The sequence below is a fragment of the Cydia pomonella genome, chromosome 2 (genome assembly GCF_033807575.1).
Source record: "Cydia pomonella isolate Wapato2018A chromosome 2, ilCydPomo1, whole genome shotgun sequence".
NCBI lineage: Eukaryota > Metazoa > Arthropoda > Insecta > Lepidoptera > Tortricidae > Cydia > Cydia pomonella.
Window position 1 is genome coordinate 17,413,250 of NC_084704.1, and position 27,610 is coordinate 17,440,859.

General features: G+C 36.9%; 1 protein-coding gene across 1 annotated transcript; it reads right to left on the reverse strand.

The window, feature by feature from the left end:
• Positions 1-767: 767 nt before the first annotated feature.
• On the reverse strand, positions 768-26,934 carry LOC133515547 (activating signal cointegrator 1 complex subunit 2 homolog). The gene is made up of 3 exons (XM_061848098.1): positions 26,782-26,934; positions 6,623-6,887; positions 768-4,471 (listed from the first exon to the last, which is right to left on the reverse strand). The coding sequence occupies exons 1-3, from the start codon at positions 26,794-26,796 to the stop codon at positions 3,915-3,917; spliced, it is 837 nt and encodes a 278-aa protein (XP_061704082.1). The 5' UTR covers positions 26,797-26,934; the 3' UTR covers positions 768-3,914.
• Between the last annotated feature and the right edge of the window lie 676 nt (positions 26,935-27,610).

Sequence of the window (27,610 nt, forward strand, 5' to 3'; positions counted from 1 at the left end):
TAGTTATAGCAAATTATTATAAAGAATGTTTATGTATTATGTGTATTCAAATTAATTTAGTCTTCAAAGTAAAAGATCTGGCGACGTAGGCCATCTGTTATATTACAATTATTACATTACACGAATCATTGACCCCTACGTATCTCAAAATCTATTCAACATAAACATATGAAATTTAGTTCATTTATAAATACCTCGAGGTTTTAAGTTTTCTTTAACTTGCATAAAGCAAAAAAACAATACGTACAAACGTACATACCATTTCAATTCTAAAATTTTATAAAAAAAACAATAGATTTTACAGCAACTATATATCGCTCTTTAGCGATAAAACCGCCCGTTGTCTGTCTCTGCATTTAATAGTTTTTTTCTTTTCTTGTATCTTTTTACTGAGGTGTTCCAATAAGAGTATTCTATCATCTACATATCTATACTTACTCGTACATAAACGCAATATGTTATCATCAAAATCGCATTGTCAGGCTTTTGACTAACATGTCTGACTTTTGTATTGCTTTAATGCAATGGTTTCTCGATACACATTTGTACCTCAAAACAAACGATCGACTGACATCATTATTAAAAACTGATATAAAATTCTAGTACGTAGGTTAAATATTCCCCTTCGATTGCAGTCTGCACCTGTTCAGCAGTTAAAGCACTCTATTAGCAAATCATCCGAATTATATCATTTATCTTTAACAATATCAATGACATTGCATAATAATACGTTTCACTGTTCCCAATTAGGAAAAGAAAACAACAAATACACGTAACATTTATTTAATCGATATTTACAATCGGCACGCGTCTCGTCGGCCATTTTGCGTCATGTGCAAACGCAGCGTAGAATAATTGATCGTTTATTGGTTGTTTCATAAGAAAGCATTGCAGTGGGAATGTTAGCTTGTTACAATAACTATGTGATAAAATATGTATGCTAATTACAGTAATGTGACAAGCCTGGTTTATGTACACGCGACTATATTAAATATACGTATATGTAGACTCTCCTATTATACAACACACAATATCTTGCAAATTTAATTTCTTCGTGCTGTAGTAGATACCCCTATAATGGAGCTGGAACCGGTAATGGGACATAAACCCACAAGTTTTGTAAAATTAGTATCTAAAACCAGTTTATAAACACTAGCAACATTTTACCATAAACAAGTCATAGAGCTACTTAAGTTTGGTGTTTCATTAAATTTGCTTTTTTCTTAAGAAATTGGCGTCAAGCCAAAAGTTGTCGTGGAACTGAAAAAATAATCAGTAAGAATTCTTAACAACTCCGCTAAGAGAGGTGAGAACGTATTTTAAATTATAATAAATTATTTACTCCGTATAAATTAGAATGTGTTTTGTTAATTGCATTTACCATGATATTAGGTATAAAACACATTATGTTACTGTTACTCCAGAGATGTAATAAAATATATATAAATTTTGCCCAATCCCATTATAGGAGCTGTAAAACTGCATATCTCACATGATAGGACAATCTTATATATGTTTGCCATGCCGTAATTTCATGTTTAAAGAATACATAAGTAAAATGTAGTGAACAAACATGTCAGCTATTTTAAAATTTGACAATTGTGGCAGTAAGGTATGATAGTCAGCAGCAATACTGCAGCAGCATTGCAACGCGACATTACTGCTGGCCGCATTTCTGCGGCAGCAATGCAGTCGGCAGTCATGTCGCGCTGCAATACTACTGCAGTAATGCTGGTGCAGTTTGAAATGTCTAAATACGAACGGTACCTTAAGGTCTTTTTTAGACGGCGCGCAAACCCGCATGGGATTTTAGCTACATTGCGGACTATTGAGGTTATAATACGAGTATAATACATTGACTACTGCCGACCGATCAAATACCGCAATATAATGAATCGACTCCTCTCTCTCCGTCTAAATGAGCCCTAATATATTGGATTATTGAATTAAATATATTTATTTTAAATTAATATCGATTTTTCATCAGTCATGAACTCATGTCCCATTATAGGGGAACCATCACTGGTTCCTTTCGGTTACCGGGTTTCCATCACTGGAGCTTTGTGGTCCATGACTGGAGATAAAAAACGTAGTTTTAATTTGTTGATTATGTGGAAACTAATTGCAGTATCTTTTGTACAATACACCTGAAACATAAAAGACGGATAGGACATTCAACTTTTAACACGCTAAGAAGTAGAATTTTTACATGTATCAGGGAAATGTCACAAATACTACAAATTTGCTCTTAAATGTCCCATGACTGGTGCCGTTACCCTAGGCGTTTTGCGTGTGGTTCGAGACAGCTTTATATTATATTAACAAACCTTTTATATTAACATATACGTAGCGTATCAACTTGATATTATATCCTACTGTTGTGAAATATGTTCCAGGAATGAATTTTAATTACTAAACAGAAACGCCTACTATTACGTTAGTTAGGGAACATGTATACTTACAGCTTCAAGCGGGATTCTAACGCACGACCTACTGGAAAACAAATCTAAAAGTACTAAGTTTTGCTCATCCCTTTCATATAATATTTATAAAATCAACGTAGGGAATATTTAATTGAAAGCATTGAAATATAGATTGTGCAATAATTTAATTAGTGTATTAATGTAAACTGAGTGTAGGGACCTACTGAGTTAGGTTACATACATATATACCTACAATATTCTATGTGCTTCATAATACTCGTATGCGTAAACACCTATAACACAATACAAATGATAATTGATTACTTTACATTAAAGTTAGTTTTTTTAACATTAGACAGAAGGTAAGCGATCTAAATGTGTCTTTTTCTTAAAAAACACTTTCGTAAAATAAGTCACAGCAAATATGTCACAACAATTAATTATATCTCATATCCGATTATTTACATTATTTTCTTTCATAAGTAAAATAAACTAATTTTTAAAAAGCATTTCTATGAAGATACATGTCAAGATTGTTTACCTTTTTTCTAATGTTAAAAATCGAAGTATAGTTACAGTAGAGTCTGTGCGGAAAGAGAAGAGTCGTGGAACGCATTAGGCCCAATAGATTCCACGACTCTTCTCTTTCCGAACAAACTCTAATTAGATTAAAGCCAAAATTAGATCTACTCATTATAATTGACTAGCACTAAATATACAAAATAAAAAAAATCGGTTGTATTGCTTTGGGTAGATAACACCTTATAACATAAGTTTAAATGTAGAAGGGTCATTCAGATTTTAAAAATGTGGGCTTAATTTGATATTACTCATAGAGCGTATCTTCATCGAGCTCATTTGTTGGCCCGAGCTCGATGCGTAGAGAGTTGATATAATATCATTATCAAATCAATAACAGATTTTTTAAATCTGACTGCCGCTTTGGGACACATTGTCAATGGCGCAATTTACAAACTGTCGGAAAGCAGACTGCCATGCTTTGGTACCAATAGCTTAGTAATGTCAAGATGATTTATTTATCCAATATTTTAATAGGTAAGTACGTGTTTCGGACGAGAACAATCTAATATCAATTTAAAAAAATATTACAAAAAACAACCCTTTTTCAACATTCCAACTTATTCAGAAATATTTTCTGATCAAAGATTTAAATATCGAGACATGCGCATTTCCCCACCACAGAAATAAATTCCGACCGATTAAAATTAATCTATTATGTCAAACTACTTGCTCTTGTCAAATCTGATACGGGTAACCAGAGATAACCAATTCATAAAGGTACTTATTTTTTTCTTAAAATATTCTTACGTACCTTTTCTAGAATATCGTATGTATACTCTAACAATTTGTAAAGGCGTATCAGTTCAGAGGCAGTGTATTTAAAACCGTTCTCGAATTTTGTAAATAAACCAGCCTGATAACATGCCGAACATGATTTTCACTATTAGGATATCCTATCTCTTACTAAAATTAACCAGTGAAGTCAATAGTGTACGACCCCGTGTTGGGGTCGAAATTCTGCGCCGGGTGTCCTGTGAAAGGATTGTAGTTTTGTGTCTGATAATTTTGGTAGTTTTGCGGTTGCTGGTACTGCTGCTGGTATTGTGGTTGGTACTGGTTATACTGAGGCTGCGAAGTGATCTGGTAAGAGAACTGGGGCTGCTGATGGAAGATTTGGTTCTGCTTTCTTTCCTGAGGGAAAGTTTGAGGGGCCTGGTTGAAAAGACTGGTCTGCTGGGAGAAAAGTGGACCCGAGCGGAAAGCAGATGACTGTTGAGGTTGGTACTGCTGCTGCTGGTATTGTTGAGGCTGCTGATAAGTCTGCTGTTGGTATTGAGGTTCAGGCTGGGATGGCTTCAAGAATTGCCTGATAGCGCTCGGGCGGGATTGGGAGCGGCCGTTGTACTTCGGGTCTTCGTAAATTTTCGGGTCTTCCCGGTATTGTCCGTCATCCTCCTGGCCGTCGGTGAGAGCGTTATGGGACGATGGGTCGTTTAACGTCGGAGGGGGGACCATGATTCCGGTTCCTGAAATTGAAAAAATAATACAAGTTAATTAAAACCAAAAATATTTTTAATAACCAGTTCAATTGATTTTCTAAACATTAAATTGCATAAGTATTTTACATAAGTACAATAATACTTAGTACGACAATTTAACATATAACCTTCACGGTCTAAATGTGTTAACTATATTTTGCTGAGTAATTAGTTTTGCAATATGTTATATTGAATGAAGCACAATCATACTTGTATATCCGAAATTGCATCAAAATAAAACACAAGTAATTATGTTAAGAATCATGAATCTTTTTGTGCGTATATAAAGTCCATTACTGTTTGATTAATTTGTATATTTTCGTAGTTTTTAACACTAGGCATATTCAAGATCAAAGCTATTAACTTGATTAAATCATGATGGGATCACTGGGCGTGAGATTTATTAATTAGTTAATTTCAAAAGTGTGAAACTTCTAAGTAGATTCATGGTGATCGTAAATAAAGTTGTAGTATCTATATAAATCATTTTTACAGAAATTATACGTTTATTTGCTGAAAAATTGTCGGGTAGTCCGAGATAGTAACATTCCGTGTAGATTTATGACCAATGAACATGAGTTCTATCCAGGGAAATATCCAGATAAATACTCATTTTAGGTAAATCAAAAGTAGGTAAACGGTGGGCAATATACCTTAGAGCATTCTCTACGAATAACTAGGTAGCCTTTAACTATCCAACTATTGTAAGACTAGGGCCCGGACGCTATTAAATTCCAGTGCCGTTTAAAATACTTCCAATTAAATTCTAACACATTTTCTAGTTCGCATTATAGCAACAAGATCAATACGGTATCGGTTTCCCAAGCTCTCCAACTATGCGAATAAGTTTCTGAGCATAACAATTTAATTTGGGCAAGCTCGTATCTATTTTAAAGTGTTTTAAAAAGTAAACTTAACATGTTTTAGGATTGTTTTTGCATATGTGATGTGGTTCAAGGTACGTAGTTAGTGAAGTAAGTAGCCGATATTATGCAGTAATGGTGCCCTAGATACGTTTTACTTGTTTGGTAACTGCCATGAACGCGTAACGGTCAGTGCCATCCAGTGTAAGTAGCCGGAGTTATGATAAGTAGATGCGAAAATTTTCATCATTTTGAAGTATAACATGGTAATTACCTACATATATTATATCTGGCTGACCTAGCTTTAACTTGTTACTCGGTTTGTCAATGCGATCCATTTAAAGCACTTTATTAAGGACAACTTATACAATAAAACTGATATTATCAAATAATTTTAGTGCAGGGATGAATTTAGATCCTTATTTTAGATAAAAATATTTTTTATTAAATGTCTAATATTATTTGAATAAATGATGCAACTATATATGCCATAGTTATTTCTTTATTTCCAAAACCAGGGTAATGAGTTACAGCATAAGTTTCTTTAGGTAATTTTGTTATGTTATGGACTCTTACTAATATTAAACAGTGTTTACCCAGCGTGCTTCACGGTTTTTTACTAGCTTTTGAAGAATATATATATGCCTGTTTATAATGCTCAATGCCACTGCTCTCGGTTTTAGTAACTCAGAGTTAAAAGTGGGTAAGTATTACCAATTTGGTAATATTGTAACTGAGGTGTTATACGTGTTATACTATAGGTTGAAATAAAATTTACTATTTCCAAAACGCACAAACTTAATTTTGCACTGGTCGCACTGTGCACAGCAGTAAGGCCTCTAGTCGTTAAATACAGTTTTACACATATTTTTTTCCAGTGAATTTTTTTTTCTATGGGGCAGGGCTTGCTAGTCGGCTAACCGTCCGTACAAAAGCCAAAAATTTGGCTCGTCAAAAATATTTCTTTTAGGTACTTTTTCCTAATCAGAACACGATACCGATTACCGAATATGCCGTTAAACTGATTCTCACTATTTTTGTTACACCTTGTATGTGTTTCTGTTTAAATTTTAATACTTTTGAGGCTCTGAATTAAAGAGGATTTTGTATGTAAATATATTATGAGCGTATTTTTAGTCCTAGTGATCGTAGGTGTACACGACTGTACGTAGAGAATAATGATTCTTTTGAAAGTTACAATGCCTAATTTAAATATCTAGTCTGCGCGAGTTTTTTTTTAAATTTTAAGCAATATTGAAAATAATGATCGTCTTACCTTGCGGCTCGAATCCTCTTTTACTGCTCGCGCCGTAAGAAATCTCTCTCAGCTTGCCTGTCTCGTCGACATAACCGTACTTCCCGGCGACGTCTCCGTTGGGATACTTGGTCTCAATCTTGAAGGAGCCGTCGGCCGCTTCATATCCGAAGCTGTAGGAGCCATCGTCATTCTGCCGGTTGATCTGCTTGAGGATGGGCACCGGGGTCGTGGTGGGGCCCTGCTGGGATGCGGCGCAGGACAATGCCGCCAGCAGGAGTGCAGCCTGGAAAGAAAAAAAGTACACTATTTAGTACTGCTATTTACCACATATTACGGAGCTCGTATATGTTTTAACAAATTTGCTCTAAACATATATTTACATAGTTTTAAGCACGGTTTCAAGTTCCAAGACCGAATTTGAACTTTATATATATTAACTTTCTATGTATATTGGTCTCACACAACTAATATCCGCATATTGATAATATTAAATCAAAATAAGGTTGTAACACCGCATTTGTAATGTTGTACGTCATATGCAAGGCTCGAAAAAATGCCCGTCATTTTGAAAACTTAGAACCTTACGTTAATCTTTGACTTAGAACATGTTTAGAACCCATTTAAGAATCGGAAATATTCTTTTACAATCTACGGACGTGCGGGCGTCATTGTGGCATATTTAGTCGTTGATATAAGGAAGTCGCTGTTGGACGAAACACGGTTGTCTTTAAAATAACGAGCGTTTTTCCGAGCCTTGGTCATATGTCGGGACAGTTACGATAGCTTCTTAATAGATATAACGTATTAAATATCGTACTCGGTATCAAATTAAACCACAAACCACAATACATATGTATATAGATACAAATCTTGTCACAATTTAATTTATTACCTACATATATCAGCTAAACAAGTTTTGTTTAAATTATTAGTTATTTTACCCTATAGTATAACTACAATCTTCAAAATAGTGTCGGCATGTAGCCCGAAGGGGTTATAATAAAGGTACTTATAATATACTTATTCTTACATAGCATTTGATATTTCTACATAGGTATTCCATGGCATATAACCCACATGAGGAAAAAATCTCGACCAAACGTACTGGTTTGGTCGAGATACTCACCATATTGTGTACTCACCAAGGTGTTTTATTATTATGCAAGTGACTGAAATGCGAGCGACCTTGATCTTGCTCGCGTGCTGCTCCACATAACACGCCGCGCCGTGTATCAAAAAAACAACCGCTTTAATTGTTTTTCTATACGCTGTTCTTGAGGGGCACCAAAAGTTAGATTTATTTGTCCTGGTGGCTGACTGATAGACAATACTTCGTGGCATTGAGTCCGTCTTTTGTACATTACGTACCTATTGTGCAATAGAGATTATAAATACATAATACTTAAAAAGGGTATCGGTGAAATCAACACTGAGTAACCTATTCAGTACAGTCACTGCAGAAAAAATGTATGAATGCAGTCTCTTATGTTTATTTGCTAACTGTACATTTATGCATTAATAACGCTGAATAATATGTAAGTACCTACATAATTTAACAATGTGCACGAACATCTTGAACCCATGGCAATCAAGTTTTAAAGAAACAACGAGATCATGCAGGTGCGTTCGTCGAAGAAATAGCTGCATTAAGAATAAAATTGTTACACTTCCTCATAAGAGTCATAATACCCATTATTTTAAGCTTCTCATGCTGTGTGATGTGAGAATTTTAAAGCAAGTAATGCAATTTAACTTAATTATAATAATATGTATCTACCTACATAAGATAGACCCTTGTGGGGAAAAATCATATTAGGTACCTGCTTTAAGAGCATAGTAGAGTCAGACCAAGATAACTTTACAGTGATTTTTATAGCACAGAGTTATCTTAGTGTTACTCTAAATCAATCCATTGTCTCGAAAACTATTGCAACTGAGCAAACTTGAATCTTTATCGAATGACTGTCAACTTTTAGATTCTTTATCTTTCAAATTAATAAATCTGTATCTACTCACTTCACATTGAAAAAGTACCTCTGTTATAAAAAGTGATAAACAAAGAGCCGGTCTGGTGAATGGCCACAGCCTTGGTTCCTATATCGCACTTATAAATATAGCTATAGCTGGTGGGTGCCAAGTTGAGACTATTTATTTACTTGTTTGAGTCAAATAATGTAAAGGTCAATGCACCTTATTGTTGAATTAGATAAGTTGACTCGAACATTCAGTTATTTGGGTGAATTGCAAAAAAAAAGTACATAGTTAAGGAGCTGGAATTAATCTTAAGTTAATTATAAATATATAAGGTAATTTATCGTTATGAAAATAAATGAATCAAATCAATTGATTCCATTGTGTTACGACAATTAAGCAATTTCTATTTAAGTTACATGGGTGAAAGTGTGTAGGTGAATAGTATAAACTTATGTGTAAGTATATAAATTGAGTATAAACGAATATAGGTAAGACAATACAATTTACGTAGTTAATTATCGTGACACAATGAAGTCAATTAAGGTGCGGTAGATTCAGATAACGGAGTTTATGAAAAATCTTACTGCTTTTTTATATATCAATACAGTTGCCAAAAATTTAATTAGCAATCTTGAGAATTTTCTCTAGGGCCTTCAGCGGTTCGAATACTAATTTTTTTACTTTCGGTGTATAGAAAAAAATCACTTAGGTCTAAAACACACTTTACAAATTTGTTACAATTTATGCACAAAAGCTAAAAATGTGAAAATTACATCTAAAAATTATAACAAAATATTTTTGGCGGAACTCAGCGGTTACTTTATTAAAAAAAAAAACATCAAAACAATTTAAAATTTAAAAACATAATATCCGCGGTCCCGAGCACGCACATCCATCTCATTTACGCTTACGCCCTGTGAGAGTGAGAAGAGGTCCGTAACCTATGGGGCCTTAACTTAAAACTAGTTACAGGACCTTAACGACGCTTAACTACGTACATTTATTTATTCAATTCACCTATTTATAGATTTGTAACTGTTATGTTAGCTAAGCGTACTTGATACTGATTAGAAATTCTGTATCATATTAGTCCGAGCGCGATGCATTAGTTAAGACTAACATGAAATTAACATTATGTTTATAAAATTGCACCAGAATGCAATTATCTTTTCCTTTCATTAGTTCGGTGGGGTTTTATTATTTTTGGGAAACGATTCACAGTTCACAATTTTATTGCAACAATCTAGATTTAAGTTAAAGTCAACCACGTTGCAGCCCTGCATAATTAATACTTGATTTATGTTACAGCTTACGAAGATTATGTAGTATGTAACTTCTCACACATTGCTAGTGAAATATTTCCTAACTTGCCTCATTAATATCAAATGATAAATTCAAAAATTATACAAATTTTACGTAAAACTAGGTACATTACATTCTTAAGTATCTAATTTTGTTACATGATGCCAATTAAATATCTAGCTGAGTGTAAAAATGTAATCATTAACCTGTTTAAAACATGTCGACCTTACTTAGGAATCAATTAAATTGCCATTGCAAAATGGACCTTCAGCATTTGAAATTAGAGCATAATTGTAGGTATCTATGAGTAGAGCCGCACTGGAATGCGATGTCATTACTCATTAATTGAAACAAAAAAAATGTATTTATTCGAATCATGTAATTATCATACTTTGTTGTAGAATACGGCCAAGTGAATCTAAATATATATTTCTTGATCTTATCTAATTGGCATTGTAGGTAACTTATGTATATAAATTTGTTGTATTTGTTAGGCTTATGTACATTATAGTGGTAAGTACTTTTTACTCATTTTCTTCTCTGAGTATTTTTGTCCGCTGCTTGGCATAGTTATTAATTACCTATGCGTTTTTCCATGGGTGCCCTTGCTGTTCCAGTTGCGGCGTTTCTATTCCAGATCAAAACAAAACCTGTATAACTTTAAAGGAACCCATTGGGAGTTCGTACCATTTTTTTAAGCAGACACTGACTAGTGAACAAGTGTAGTCATGAATAAGTTATAGCTACTCAAGCTTCTGCCACCGAATCTAATTCAAGACAATGCCTTGACAAGGAGTCTCATTACTATGCCAATGGCCGGGCTATATTTCCATTAGCATTCCGTCATTGGGGCGCGTGCCCTACTTGTGATTGCGCAATCGGGTGTGAATTGCAATGTTTATGAGCATTCCGAACTAAGCAGAAGCTTATCGACTGCTCACTTTTGCAATGAAATATATTTTCTCTACGTACCGGTATAAATTTTGCATATACGCTCTGTATAAATATTTATAGGTATATATAAGGATCAGTATATTTGTGTGTCTACTTAAAAACCTTCAATTGATGAATGTGACGTGTGCACTGCCACTTGCGTTTGTGACTAATAGACATCAACGCGCGGACACAAGATAACACAGATATTTACAATAGTAGATTGTTAACCAAGGGATGAGATATTGCTTCATATTTAAAATCGTTAAAAAAGAGGTAGTGGCAATTTAATAAAAAATATAAACCTTCGTCAGTCGTATGATTTTTTTGCCATCTTAACATTTTTATTTTGCTTTTTAATGCGGCTCAGGTTCATATATATAACACACAAATAATACTGAACATTGAACTGTAAAATCATTATTATTTCCAAGAACGGTATATTTTGTCGCTAAATGACGCCTTTGCCTTTCACGTAGCTTTTCAAGACATTTCTGATTATGTTGTCGACATTTTCCCAGTGTCCCACATGCAGTATTATCTATGTGCATTACTTAATACGCTGTGCTCTCAATTGCCTGGCTTTATGCTTTGCTGTCAACATTTCATACATAAGTATACTATATTGTTATTATAATTGGTGAAGGTTCCGGAAAATACTTAAAGAATTTTCTGTTTCGGTGAAGGAAAACATCGTGAGGAAACCGGTCAGATAAGGAAGTCAGATGGCAGTCGCTTTCGAAAAAATTAGTCCCTTATGCGATTTCTTAGGATTGGTTGCCAAGCGGACCCCCGGCTCCCATGAGCGGTGGCAATAAGCATGCATAAACGCTAGGAAGCAGAAGAAGACTTAAAGAATTTACCATGATTTGAAATTAACGCTTGTAACATATGTACATACCTATCCAGTAAACTTGTGTTGAACAATATGAGTTCTCATATGGCTCACCAAGACCAATTCAATTTTAAGGTCTAACACCACACAAACCAAAACCGGCCAATTATTAAGACGCAAGTTTAACGTTTTTGAAAAATAGATTCAAAAACACACATAAATACCATACCGGTCAAATTACAACTTTTTTGATTTGTCGTAGTCGCGTAATAATATAGAATGGATGGCCTTTTAAAAAGACACTAGGCTAGCATCCCTTTAACTCTAAACATAAAGCTAAATAAATAATAATGACAGATATACACCGTGTTTTTGTTGAATTGCGTTAACTCCGGGGTTTCGGTAAGTACGTTTAAGGAAACTAAATGGCATAGTTAATTTAAAAAAAAAAATGTTTTTTTTTTACTATTTTTATTTTTATAAAAAGTAACTAAATGTTGCATATAGCGTTGTTGTAACACGGGCATTACATTTAACTCAACCAAACAATTGAAAACTGTGATATATCAATATCATTTCTAACATCGATCGTCCGAGATAGTACGTAAGTTAGTAGCAAATGTATGAACTCGCACTAAACACTAATCAATAAGTAAACAGGCCCTAAGGCATGTGTACACGCTCGTAAGGGCCTTATAATATAAAAAAATATGATTGATTATCTCCGAAATGGAGTTAATTAGAATATCGGTGTCTTTGAGAAAGTTACTTAATTAAAGCTCAGGAATGCACCCTCGAAATTAACGCAAATCAAAAAAAACACGGTGTATAGAGGCTAATTCAAAGTCACATTTTGACATCATAAGCATATCATTTTGTTATTATTCGGCCGTGCATCTCGCTCGCGCCACTATACACATGCATTACGCGGCCAAATGATAAAAATGACATTATTTAGATATGAAAATTTACGTTACTCACATTAGCCTCATGGACTTTTCGTATATTTTTTATATTAACGATAATTTTCTAGTCTGTTTCTAACGGTTTTAAGTTAAATTCCCACATAATCCTGTGCAATACTTAATGCAGTTAAACCGTAATTAACTAATTGAGCGTGAGATAACTGCATTGTCCGTTTAAACACAATAGAATGTAGTGACAAATTACTGTTTGTTTATTGTTCACTGATGTTTACAAAGATTCCGGTAAAAACTCGGAAGCGTTTTCCAAATACGTTGCAATATGAAGGATATATACAGTATGTACATACTGAGCAACTTTTACTATAGCACCAACGTCGAAACTGCGAAAAAAAATTTGGCATAGGTACATTTTTCTGGTCTCAGGAAAGTCAATCTTTTTTTTTTCGCCATTTCGGGGTTGGTCATATAGTAGATTGTAGAAGTTGCTCAGTATGACTTAAATATTAACAGTTTTGAGTAATTGCTTTTCGTTCAGTTACATACTGTATATTGATACCACAAACACTTCTAAGGTATTTACACTCGGCAGCAAAAGTAGCGACTCAGACTACGTGTCAAAAGTATCTTCCATTCTCTAATAGCTTAACAAAATAAGATATGATTATATCTGTAGATGTAGAACAAATTAGACTGTTGCAGATACTTTTGAACGCGAACAGTACAGATATAAATATCTTTATTTGGAAAAGTATTCCGGTGGCAGATACTTTTGGCCCGTTGTTTTTTACTATTAATAATGACTGTACTCATAAACTCATAAACCCATTAGGAAATAAATAAGTTAACTGAATAAATGAATTCGGACCTAAAGACAAATCTGTATGAAGTTATACATAATTTGAATTGTGAATATTTATTGCAATAAACCTAATCTACAATATATGTATATGGTACATTAAGAAAAATAAACTAAGTTATCTATTAAATAATACTAAATCTAAACTAAAAACTAATACTCAATAAAATTTAAATACGTCTATAAAGGTTCGCCCCGCTGTATTGCGATGGTAATACGTTGTGCGAGAAAGCTGCCAGCTCTTCGTTTACCTGTGAACTTTACCAGTATTTTCGATAACTCTTTAAAAAGTTTTAGAACATGAATGAGAACCCCATGGGCGAAGCGTGAATTTAGTTAAATAAATACCACCGAATGACACTGCTTCTGTTGTCCTGGTTAAAGTACTTGCTTTATCAGCTGTTATCAAATACATAACAGCTGATAAATTATACACTAGGAATTTAGGGCTTCTGGGTACGAGGACATGTTATTCTGGTTCTCTATGCTTCCTTGTCAAAGTCTAGATCCAGTCGGTTACCAACTCGGGGGCCAAATTAATATTTCTTCCTAGTCCAATCTAGAGCAATGGCTTTCGTAATGCCACGCCCGCTACCTGTCTATGCATTTTGCATTCCAATGCCGGCCATAGGAATTCCTTCAAACCCTACTCAAATTATTTCGAGAGTCAGCTATTAACAACTCTAATGCCTTTGCGATAAGGCTATTATTGTTAAAATTTATTTAATAGAATCTGATTGAAAGCAGTTATGTTCTTTATTGCAGAGATCGATGTTTTCGATAAGATTGTGTTATATTTGTTACAGTTTTCGAAGCATTGTGTTACTTTTAGCAAAATGGTCTCCAGTAAAATAACTTGCTCTGCACACTGAAGAAAAGTACACTATTAAAAAACAACTAGAAACAAATCACACTATTAATCTATTTATGGAGAAATTTGTTCCGCTCAACAAACGAAAAGTAAAGTTAGCAAAAATACATTTGCGCCAGTACCTAATTAATTATTTTAATATTAAATTGATTTCCCAAACTTAGCAAGTAGAATAATCAAACAACCATTGACGCGCAAAGGCTGTAGCAGGATAGCCTAGGAAAAATTGCCCCCAGCTATTTTGGGCCGAAACTGTAATCAAACGATGCCTTTTGGGGAGGTTATACTCTGCACAAAGTTTCATCCCTCTGTTACCCCCTGGGGGTGAAAAACACCCGATTAACCCCAAAACTGTTTTAATTATTTTTTCCTAAACTATGAAAGGGACGAATTTCAAATTTTGTACAAATATTAATAAGACTAAAAGCTATGTGCAAAAAAAATATAAACCCCCTAACCATTGAAATTCTTGTAAAAAAAACAAAAATAAAAAAAGAATCATATCCTGTATATCAAGTTTGGCTCATGGTACACACACCATTTTTTTTTCAAAAATGAACCAATTTATATTCTACATTATATAAAAGTTTCATGGACCTAATCCAGAAGGAACATTGCGAAATTAAAATAAACGTACTATTTCGTAGCCACTAATCATTATACTCGTATCATGCTTAATACGCAACGTCTCGGTCGCGAAACCAAAATAATTTAAAAAAAACCGGCCAAGAGCATGTCGGGCCACGCTCAGTGTAGGGTTCCGTAGTTACTCTTCCGTCACAATAAGCTAAACTGGAGCTTAAAGTATAGTAAATTGTTAACCAAGGGATGAAACGGTACCTTTCACGCGAGTTAAACAAATAGGCAAATTTGCATAATCAGTACCTAATTAAAGTAAGTCTTTTTACTATGAAGGGGAAACTTTTTGCGATAACTCAAAAACAGCTAAACTGATCATGTCCGCTATAGTTTTCATTTAATGTCTTTCTTAAGCTCTACTTCCACGATTTTTTTTCATATATTTTGAACCTATGGTTCAAAAGTTAGAGGGGGGGGACACTTATTTTTTTTTCTTTCGGAGCGATTATGTCCGAATATATTCACTATATCAAGAAATGTTTGTTGAAAACCCCTATTAGTTTTTAAATACCTTTCCAACGATACACCACAATGTAGGATTGAAGCAAAAAAAAAATTCACCCCCACTTTACGTGTAGGGGAGGTACCCTAAAAAAAATTGATTTTTAGATTTTATTGTACGACTTTGTCGGCTTTATTGATTTATATATCCATGCCGAATTTCAGCTTTCTAGCACTAACGACCACGGAGCAAAGCCTCGGACAGACAGACAGACAGACGGACATGGCGAAACTATAAGGGTTCCTAGTTGACTACGGAACCCTAAAAATGTTTTTATAAATACAAATGAGTTTGATTCATACTTCTTTATACCCACCTTTTTCAAATCGGGCACGAGCAGCGGTCCCATCGCAAGCCATTGTTTATTAATAATGCAAGGCTCTTAGTGAGAGTTCAATGAATAGTACGCACCAAAGAGCCAATACATATTAATTTCGCAATGTTCCTTCTGGAGTAGGTCCATGAAACTTTTGTATAATGTAGAATATAAACTGGTTCATTTTTGAAAAAAAAATGGTGTGTGTACCATGAGCCAAACTTGATATACAGGGTGATTCTTTTTTTATTTTTGTTTTTTTTTTTACAAGAATTTAAATGGTTAGGGGGTTAATATTTTTTTAGCACATAGATTTTAGTCTTATCAATATTTGTACAAAATTTGAAATTCGTCACTTTCATAGTTTAGGAAAAAATAATTAAAACAGTTTTGGGGTTAATCGGGTGTTTTTCACCCCCAGGGGGTAACAGAGGGATGAAACTTTGTGCAGAGTATAACCTCTCCAAAAGGCATCGTTTGATTACAGTTTCGGCCCAAAATCGCTGGGGGCAATTTTTCCTAGGCTATCCTGCTACACCCTTTGACAAATCTATCCTTTAGTAACATGACAGTATGAATCCAGGCAGGCGTCTTCGTGATTGACACGATGTATACCGGATTAACTGTCGGCCCGATTCGAAGAATGATTAAGTCACGTTTAGAACTTTAAAAGATCGATAACTAAACGACATGTCAAAATTGACGTTTATTTCGATACCGCTGTGATCCCAATAAGATCTATTCTACGATATTTTTAATGTCAAAGTGACATTTGTTGCCCGAATCGAGCTGCTTCTGTCAATTATACGACATACAAACGATATCTAAATGAGAACTTATCTAAACCAGTACTTATCGTTATCGTATCACATTCTTCGACACATTTAACTTTGTTGCTTTCAGGAACTTGTTTCACTGGTTGACAAGTAGAAGAGTGATAATAAAAGTACGCAAATAACACTTAAATCTTAACTACTTATTAGTTGCCTGCTGACAAGACGGCACGAGCCATTCAGAGACGCTTGACAGTATAGTTCGTGTCATCCACGATGACGCGCAGATTTGTCAAATCTAACCTTTAATAACATGACAATACGACTCAAGGCACGCGTCGTCATGAATGACACGATCTATAATGCAACTTTATGTTTCGCTTACTTCATTTCTCTGTGTAAATACCCTCATTAACGTGCCACAGTCTACTTAAACATTATATTGTACTAGATTATGGTAGAGATTTTATTAACAGTGTATAATGACACCGCCAGGCAGTATTAGATTCCGAAACCATAAGGATGTTAAGCAATAAGTACCTATGTACATAACTGATAATTAACATATTTTGTCGTCGGCAGACTAGCTAAAATTATCGCGTTTATGCCCTATAAAAAATATTTTATCTGTTCGCGCCCTTTTTCATTCATTATCATTCATATTCATCCATCTCGCTCGCTTTTCTTTCATACTATCTACTCTATTCAACCTCATTTTTATTCTCATATCACCCGCCTTTTTGCCGACCTACTTAAACGCAAAACAAAGAAGCTAAAAATTTAAATACATGTCAATGGTTGGACAACGTCAATGAAGTGAAAAATCAATATACTTTTTTCCTGATAATATGAATTAAATAATACAATGGAATAATTATTATAAACGAGAGTGATAAACGTGAGTGTGAAGGAGTAAGGAGAGAGAAGAACGAACCAAAAATTAAATACGGCGGCCGCCGTTATCAAATCGGAATCTATACCCAGGTACGGTCGGCCTCATAATTAACATCCTTTTAATTTTATTCTCATTTTTAATTTTCTCATAGCCATAGTCCCTCTGTATTTCTTGGACTGCGCTTTTCCTCTGGTCCTTCGGCATTCCTCGCGTTAACATTTCTGGTCTTCGATCCGGATTCTCTTTTCTTTTCCTTCTCTCCTCATACATTCATTGTTAATCGTTCTCTTCCCGCACCGCACCGCCCTTATAAATATTACCTAAATTATTCTATATTAATCGCTCCCGCAGTTTAGGTATTTATTTATATGAGTATTACTATTCGCCGCCCTTATAAATTAATTACCTAAATATAATTTCTTAATCGCACCCGCAATTTAGGTATACGTTTATAAGAGTTAATCCTTATTCATAGGAACATAAATTGTTTTACCGCATAAATAAAATTAAACTACTTAACCCGTCTCCTGCATTATGGCGAAAGATACAAGAAATATCGAAAGCGTCGACAGCGCGTATTATGAAGACGAGCTGTCGATGCTTGAAGCAAAACGCAATATCTTCTTTGAACTCGTCCAGGGTATTTACAAAAAATCGCTAGTTGTCGATACCGATGTAGCCAGTCGCGAGAGTTTCCTTGATGCTGCTGACACTATCGACGAACTCCGCTCAGAGTTCAAAGAGGTGGTTAATGAGTATAATCGCACGTTGCTAAGAGCTAGGGCGGCTGCTGTCCCTAATTATCAGCCGATTATAGCCTTCGAAGATTTGTACTGCCGCATCAGGAGAGTGGTTAAGCGGCTGCAACCAGCCGCACCGCCGGCCTCTTCGCTGCCTTCTATAGTGGAGAGAGCCAGACCTTCTTTGCCAACGATGGAACTGGTAGCGTTCGATGGAGATATACGTAACTGGCCGCTTTTCTACGCTAGTTTTAAATCCAGAGTGCACGAAAATCTGTCGCTTACTGATGAAGAGAAGCTCTTCTATCTTATTGGGAAATTGTCACCAAAAGCTCAAGCCGTCATCGCGGGTATAACTCCGAGCGCTGAAAACTATCAGCTTATCATCGATAGTCTAATTGACAGATTTCAAGACAAGCGCACTCTTGCCTCGACCTACATGGATCAAATGCTCAATTTAAAGATTAATGGTCCCGCTTCCTCGTCTAATTTTCAAACATTTATCGATAAGTTTGTCACAGCTGCGAATGCGCTTAAGTCGCTTAAGCTCGATGATTTATGCGATTTCATGCTCCTTCATATGGCATTAAAGAAGCTAGACCAGGAAACTCTTCGAGCATTTGAAATGTTACACCGAGATACGAAATTGCCTAGCTTCCGCAATTTGACAGATTTTATGAAGAGTCAGTTTAGGATTTATCAAAATGTGCAACCAAGCACCGTCGTCGTCTCCGCCGCAGCAAATCCATCGCGCGAAAAAGGTGTTAAGTCGTCTCAGCCGCGTAGTGCCGCACTAAAACTACAAAGTTATGTTGCTTGCGCGAGCACTACTAAATGTATTTGTGACAATATTGTTCATGAACATTTATTTAAATGTCCGTCCCTCAACAGTTTAACGCCTTCTGAACGCTTCAATCGCGCTAAAGAGCTTAAGGCATGTGTTAACTGCCTAAGTATCAAACACCGCACCCGCGAGTGCAATTCCGAGGTGAAATGTCGAGTTTGTCATCAAAAGCATCATACTCTGTTGCATTTTGACAAAGACAAGGATGAAAGAGCTACGACGTCTGATGTGTCAAGTGCATCTGCGAGCGCCGTAGCTAAGTCGTCTTCACCGCCGCCGGAAAGCACATCTTGTAACACGTCTATCGTGACTCAAGCATTAGCGGCCTCTAACAATAAGATGTCAAAACAAAACTCAACATCTTCGTGTGATACGGTTTTGCTGTCCACCGCAAAGGTTATCGTCCGCGATAATAAGGGTGGCACGCAAGTCGTCAAATGTTTACTTGACACCGCGTCACAAAGTAACTTCATTACTGAGGAGTGTTGTAAGCGCTTAGGTTTGAATTTTGATAAAAAGCCAAGCGCTGTATTTGGCATTGGAAAAACTAAAAAAATTGTTAAGGGTAACGCAGATATTAAAATATTTTCGCGATTCGACGAAAACGTCAACTTTGACGTTTCGAGTTTTGTGGTCGATCGCATCACCGACGATCTGCCATCAGTGCCGGTGGACATGTCAACCCTCACACATGTTCATGGCCTCCCTTTGGCTGACGACACGTTGGATACGCCCGTCGCAATTGATGTACTGGTGGGTGCAACTATATTTCCACATTTGTTACTGCCGCACATTGTTAAAAGCGATGTGGACTATCTGCCACCGGCTATTCAGACAGTATTGGGGTATATTTTAATGGGTTCGGTCCCTGCTTTACAGTCACCGCGTAAATATACTTCGGCATGTTGTACTTCTGTTCAAGACTCCACAGATAACCTTCTCAAAAGGTTTTGGGAACTTGAGGAAATATCCGCTCCGCCCGCTCAAAGTCAAGATGACCTTGAATGCGAGGATTATTTTCGCGCCACCACTACGCGCGACGCTAGTGGTAGATATACTGTCGCATTGCCTTTCCGAGATGACGTGTTCAAGCTCGGAGAGTCGCATTCTGCTGCTAAGAGGCGCTTTCTTTGCCTTGAAAGAAAGCTAGAGTCATCGAGTGTGTTACGTGCCGCCTATGACGATATCATTCGTGAATACGTCAGTAAGGGTTACATATCGGAGGTAACTATCTCCATGAAGGCCTCTCCAGCTGTCGCATACATAATTCCTCACCATGCTGTCATACGCGAGGACAAATCAACGACTAAAGTGCGCATGGTCCTGGATTCGAGTAGCAAGACAAGCACAGGTCTGTCGCTGAATGACGTTTTGCACTCGGGGCCCAATCTTCAAGGGGATTTGTTTTCAATCCTTCTGAACTTTCGCTTATTCAAAATAGCGCTTTCGGCCGATTGTCGCCAAATGTTTTTACAGATTGGTGTTCGCGAAGCGGAACGCAAGTTTCAACGAATCTTATATAGATTCCGCCCGGCAGATCCCATTACCACATACGAATTTAATCGCGTGTGTTTTGGTATGAAGTCGAGTCCCTATCACGCGCTCCGCGTCGTCCGTCAGCTAATTGCAGACGATGGGCATAAGTACCCAACGGCAGCGGCGATCGCGTCCTCTTGTACATACATGGATGACGTATGCTTTAGCATTATGTCAGATGACTCGCAGCAGCAGGATGAGTCTGTTGCTATCGCCGCGGCTAGGGAGCTGATTGATTTATTCAAATGCGGTCAATTTGATCTTGTGAAATGGACCTGCAATTCAGATGCCGTGCTACGCGAAATACCTGCTTCGCATCGGGCTTCCGTAGACATTGAAATCGACCCAGGGGTCTCCCAAAAGGTCCTTGGCTTATGTTGGAATAAATCTGGTGATTACTTTCATTTCAAGGTGACAGAGCCAGACTCAACGTGCACTAAAAGGACGATCTTGTCCGCAGTGGCACGTCTATGGGATAACGTGGGCTTAGTAGCTCCAGTTGTCTTATACGCAAAACTCCTCATCCAGGAGCTTTGGTTGATCAAATGCGACTGGGATGAGACTCCCCCACCCCATATTGTGGATGTATGGGAACGATTCTGTTCGGAGTTGCCAAAGCTCAATGGAATCCAAATACCGCGCCATCTTGGAGTAGCACAGGGTTGTACTATAAACCTTTTAGGCTTCGGTGATGCATCCGAGCGTGCATATGGAGGCGTCGTATACCTTCAGGTTCTAAAGGGAGACGAAGTGGCAGTTCGGCTGGTGTGTTCCAAGTCGAAGGTCTGTCCCCTTAAAACAGTCTCCGTCGCGAGATTGGAACTGTGTGCTGCGGTCCTCCTGGCAAAGCTCATGCGGAAGGTGCAAGATAACTTCGAACCTCGTTATAACATTAACGAGGTCTACGCGTTTACAGACTCGAAAGTTGCTCTCTGCTGGATTCAGTCATCCCCCCACCGCTGGCAAACGTTTGTTGCCAACCGGGTAGTTAAGATTATCGAAGCTATTCCGGCCAACTGCTTCCATCATGTGGCGGGCTTAGAAAATCCCGCGGATTGCTTGTCCCGTGGCCTGACGCCTTCTAAGCTCGTGGACCATCCTTTGTGGTTCACGGGACCGGCTTGGGCTTCCAAGCATCCATCGGAATGGCCTTTAAGGGAGCTCGATCGAGAGTCCATCGGTGAAGTGCCGGAGCTTAAGCCTCTTGCACACGCTGCAACTACGGATGTGTCAGAGTCACCACTTTATTCACTCGCTCAGCGAATATCGTCGTGGTCTCGATTATTGCGCATCGTGGTATACGTGTACCGCATTCTTAAACCGAAACCGCGCTTCTCAGCACTTTCCCGAAATGACCTAGAGTTCGCTGAGGGTAAAATTATTTCATCGTTGCAAAGTGAACACTTTAGCGACGACATTGATAAAATAAAGAGCAAAAGGTATTGCTCACCTGCCTTGCAAAAGCTTAAACCATTCTTAGATAAAGACGGGCTGATTCGTGTTGGAGGCAGGCTGTCAAATGCTGACATGAAATATTCGCAGAAACACCCAATTGTGCTTCCACGACGTGATCATGTAGTCAATATGATCGTCGACTATTTCCACAGAAAGCATTTGCACGCTGGTCCTGAGTCATTAATGACTATACTTAGGCTTCAGTATTGGATACTGTCGGCTCGTCGTGTCATTCGCGACCGCGTTGCCAAATGCAACACGTGTTTCAGAGCGAATCCACAATCGTCTCTCCCGCTTATGGCAGACCTACCGAGCTGTCGCGTGAATCAAGTGAATAAACCGTTTACACATACGGGGTGTGATTATGCAGGTCCCTTGCAGTACACTCCTACTCGAGGCAGAGGAGTCAAGAGTCGCAAGGCTTGGTTATGCATTTTCACTTGCCTCACGACGCGCTGCCTTCATATCGAGATAGCGACGGAATTGAGTACCGCCAATTTTTTGGCTGCTTTAAAGCGCTTTTTGGCGCGGCGTGGCCCCGTACAATGCATATATTCGGACAATGGGACTAATTTTACCGGTGCCAACTCTTACATGCGTGACCTCTACAAGTTTTTAGACGGTCATCGTCCACATTTGGAGATGGAGCTCGCGGAGAACCGCATTGATTGGAAATTCATTCCTCCCGCTTCTCCACACTTCGGAGGCGCATGGGAAAGCATGGTGAAAATAGTAAAAAATCACCTTTTCAAGGTAATCGGTACGCAAATACTGTCATATGAGGAGCTTCTGACTACGCTTGCGCAGATAGAGGCCCTTGTAAATTCGCGACCACTGACAGCTCTGAGTAGTGATCCCGCTGAGCCTTCAGCTCTCACCCCGGCTCATTTCCTCAACACTGCTCCGCTGTTGTCCTTACCTGCTCCATTGGTCGAGTCAGGTAATTTGCGTGACCGACATGCACTTCTGGATAAGATAGTGCAGTCCTTCTGGCAACGTTGGCGTGCAGAATATCTGCATCAGTTGCAGTCTCGAGCTAAATGGACCACGCCATCAGTTCCTATCGTAACTGGTACAGTGGTTGTCATAAAAGTAGATAATGCGCCGCCATTTTCATGGCCGTTAGGCGTCGTAGAGGCAGTACATCCTTCGAAGGACGGCTCAACCCGCGTTGTCACTGTCAGGACAAATAAAGGAAGTTTCGTCCGTCCTGTCGTGCGATTATGCCCTCTGCCTAACCAATAATTAATAGGAGTATACTTCGTTAGAATAATACTTTTTCTTTAGTTCATTATTTCGCTATATTATTGTGAATGTTCGTTTAATTTGATGATAAGGGTTATTATTTATTATATTTAGTTTTTCTTTCCTTTAAAGGAACCCTTTAAGGTCGGGGGGAAATGTTCGCGCCCTTTTTCATTCATTATCATTCATATTCATCCATCTCGCTCGCTTTTCTTTCATACTATCTACTCTATTCAACCTCATTTTTATTCTCATATCACCCGCCTTTTTGCCGACCTACTTAAACGCAAAACAAAGAAGCTAAAAATTTAAATACATGTCAATGGTTGGACAACGTCAATGAAGTGAAAAATCAATATACTTTTTTCCTGATAATATGAATTAAATAATACAATGGAATAATTATTATAAACGAGAGTGATAAACGTGAGTGTGAAGGAGTAAGGAGAGAGAAGAACGAACCAAAAATTAAATACGGCGGCCGCCGTTATCAAATCGGAATCTATACCCAGGTACGGTCGGCCTCATAATTAACATCCTTTTAATTTTATTCTCATTTTTAATTTTCTCATAGCCATAGTCCCTCTGTATTTCTTGGACTGCGCTTTTCCTCTGGTCCTTCGGCATTCCTCGCGTTAACATTATCTGTCGTGCGCTCATACATATTTATACGCTTTACCTCGTTTTTATAGGATAACTGAAATATAAGAATCGAAAGAAAATAAGAGGCACATTACATTACCAATTGAAAATAGTTTTCAAAGAAATCGCACTCCGGATGTATCCGGAACCCGCACGATTATTCAAATCAAGGTGTAGATACTGATACGAAAGCTTCTTTAAATCGGATATAATTGTAGCTATCATACAAAAGCTATCGTGGTACGATGTTTTAAACTGGAGTTAACTACGAAATGTGAACGTGTTTTTGTTTGTGGCTAGTTACTTAGAGTAATAAAACCTAGCACGTTCTTTATGAAAACAAACAATTATGAATTTTATAGATTAAAATAAAAATTTACACTATTTCTTTCGTTAGAAATAGGGGTTTTGAGGAGATATAAATATATTTAGACAGTAGAATTAAAAATAATTGCCTCTCATAAGTGCAGTTCAGCACGGGCTAGGGTCAGCATCCGCTGTTAGCTTCGGCTTCGTGGACGCCTCTCGAATGTCCATAACACCATTGTTTCGTGATGGGTAAACACATCAAAACACCTTACACGCGAACTCGCCGTGAGAAGGTAGGTATTATCGTACTTACTAAATACAAATGGTACCTAGCTTTGACTTTATTACAGGCTCTGTTCTGTTTAGCGAAGGGCGACCAGTGGCCAGTGCCCTCTTAGGTATACAAAGGTTAAATACTTAACTTGTTGCTAAGTTAAACGTTCATTTTAAGGTTAACACGTTTAAGTAAGTGACAGTACACGTCACCAAATAAATTAATTTTTAACAACATTGCATCCGTGTACAGTCGGCTTCAGATAAGATACATTTATATATGTACCTCTAAATTGTACTACTTTTTTTGATGACACATTTCTCAAATGCATGGACATACATTAAGAAATGTTGCTCTCTGTGCGAGAACGTAAACGCTTTTAACAAGAACGTAAATCCAGTGAATTGGTTTATAATGTTTTTAGTATTTAACTTTTAAAATACAAAAGTTTGGTAAATACAGGTACGGTTACGTCTGAAAATAGAGATACGGACGACAAAGTGCCAAAAATACATGTTTTTGTAACCTTATACAAAAAAAAATGTTTTTTAGGACTTTGTTCGTATTGATATTTTCAGACGTGTACAGTCACGTCATTAGTATTCGATATATTAGTAGTCGATAATTATTAAATAATTTATTAAAAAAGTTATTGGTAAATTAAAAAAAAAGCTTATCTATAATAGGTCTAGTCCATATCATGGTATACAGTGTGTTTTTATATAACCGCAAACCTCAACTAGACGTCCCTAGGTTTTAGTGCTATAAAACGATTCTGAGAGATTAAATTAATTACCAGAGCATTTTTTTTTCGAGGAGTAATGTATTTCGTACATCATAGTCACTTGTGACAATTATGACGTCATTAAATACGACGTTTTGAGTTAAAACATAGTAGTGATACATTGCTTGCTGTATACTTTCCTTTGTTCATCATTTAGTTACGATATAAGTTGACTGAAGTTTCTCATGAATGATTATTTCCTGAAATATAGTGGATAAGATTGAAATAAAGCAAATCACACTATTATTAACCCCGGACGCAAAAAGGGGGGTGTTATAAGTTCGACCGCTATGTGCGCGCGAGTCTGTCTGTATATGGCACCGTAGCAGTAGCACTAAACGGTAAAGCCGACTTGTATGCGTTTTTTTTTTAAATTAGATACCAGGTTTTCTAGCGCTGGTTCTAAAATGTACATATAGGCACAATACAAACTTAAACTAATTAAAAACTAAAAATCTAAGAGGGCATACACCCTGGGGCATAGTGTCAAAGATACTGGCAGCATTTCCTCGCTGAATCGCAACGCTTATTGGTTGAGCGAGGAAGCTGCCAGCTCTTTTGTCCCCTGTAAATATCGCTGGTTCTTAGACATATCTTATCAAAGTTGGTTTATCCGTTTCAATGCGTTGGGGTTTTTTTATATTTTTAATCGACCGAAGCGTTAGCGACGGTCTCCGTTTTAACTCGGACAAATTTATTTCATATGTCCGGATGTTCTCCTCTACGGGTCGCAATTCTCAACCGATTCTCGTGAAATGTTGTGTCCAGATTCTATGATGAAATAATTTTTTTTCGTCGATTCAGTTTTTGGATTTTTTTCAAAATAAAGAAATTATAATAAAGTACCTCAACATCCATAAAGTCTATGGCGCTTAAGACCATTGTGATAATGATAAAAACTCAACGAACTATATTTTTTACTATTACTTTTTCCAAGCTTATCGCGAAGTCTACAGCTCACAGAGCCACTAGTTTTTATGGAGTTATTATTTATCTTAAACTTAATGACTAATGTTTGACAATACAAAGCTCTATATACCTAATGTCGACACACAATACCTCAACTGAAATATAGAAAAAACAGTAAGTATTTTGAGAATCTATCCTACCAATTTATCATAATTTGAATTAATGTAAGTACCTGGTACAGCTCGAGGAGCTCTATTTGAATAAAATATTTTATTTGGCTTTCTAGCTTTATAAATTAATTTAGTTACATTTAAGTTGTTTTTGTTATGATTTTATGTACAGTCAGCATCAAAAGTAGCAGATTAAACAACGCGCCAAAAGTATCTGATATTCCGGATAACTTTTCCAAATATAGATAAATTTCTAAAATTCGCACTCATAATTATCTTTTACATTCTTAGTTGTTCTATATTAAAGACATCACTTTTTGTTAAGCTGTTACAGAATGGTAGATACTTATGAAACGTTATTTGATCCGCTACTTTTGATGCTGACTGTACTATTAACTTTACGTTATTTGCTGAATAAATATTTTACAAATAATTTAAAAAACTGACCTTGAAAACAAACATGGCGACTTTTCTGGAAACGTCAAACTTTTCCCGCCTTCGCGTGCAATAGCGTGCAATCGCAACAGACTTATGCGCCGCGCCTTCGGCCACTTGTATTTATAATGTCGCCGGCAAACTGAAGTTACAACAGCCACAATATTGTTATTCGGCGTAGGCCCTGTGTGGTAACGAAACGTTGGGTGATACGAATTTGTTTTGGAAGAAGCTATTGTTATGAAAAAAAAAATAGTTCATAGACTGGCATTGGGGTGTTTCAGACTCAAATGTTAGAATATTGGCCTCCAATTACTAACTCGTTACCGACGCAGACGACGATATAAAGGCGAATGTATATTATCCTTTTAGGCATATTAAGAATCTACGTGCGCCGGTGGTGACGATTACATGTCATTTTGTTAATTATGGTATTTTGTCCAGTAGGTAGAAACCAAGTACGTATATATAGACTTATCATAGGGCACGGTAGTGCCCTCGTCAAGAGGAGCCGAGCGAAGCGCAACCGAACCTAACCTATCTTTTCTCGAAACGCTTCGTCGTTTTTTTGAACCCTCATAGCTTGGATTTGAATTACCTATCCTAGATAAACAAAATACTCGGAATATGATGTAAATAGTGGACCTATAAAACATAAAAAGTTTCAATTGCATAGCTCTTATAAGATTTTATAGGTATTAGATTTTATTGATATCTAAAAACCGATTACGTCACTGACTCACTCACTCATTGACTGATGATCATCTTAGGCTAGTTCCTGAAGTCCTAGAAAGTTGAAATTTGGTATGTAAGCTAGTATTAGTACACAAACAACAAAAAA

Excerpts from the sequence above, each read along its gene's own strand:
- LOC133515547 (XM_061848098.1), bottom strand. Across the intron at positions 4,472-6,622 it reads AAGAGGATTCGAGCCGCAAG|GAACCGGAATCATGGTCCCC; the intron begins GTAAGACGATCA and ends TTTCAATTTCAG.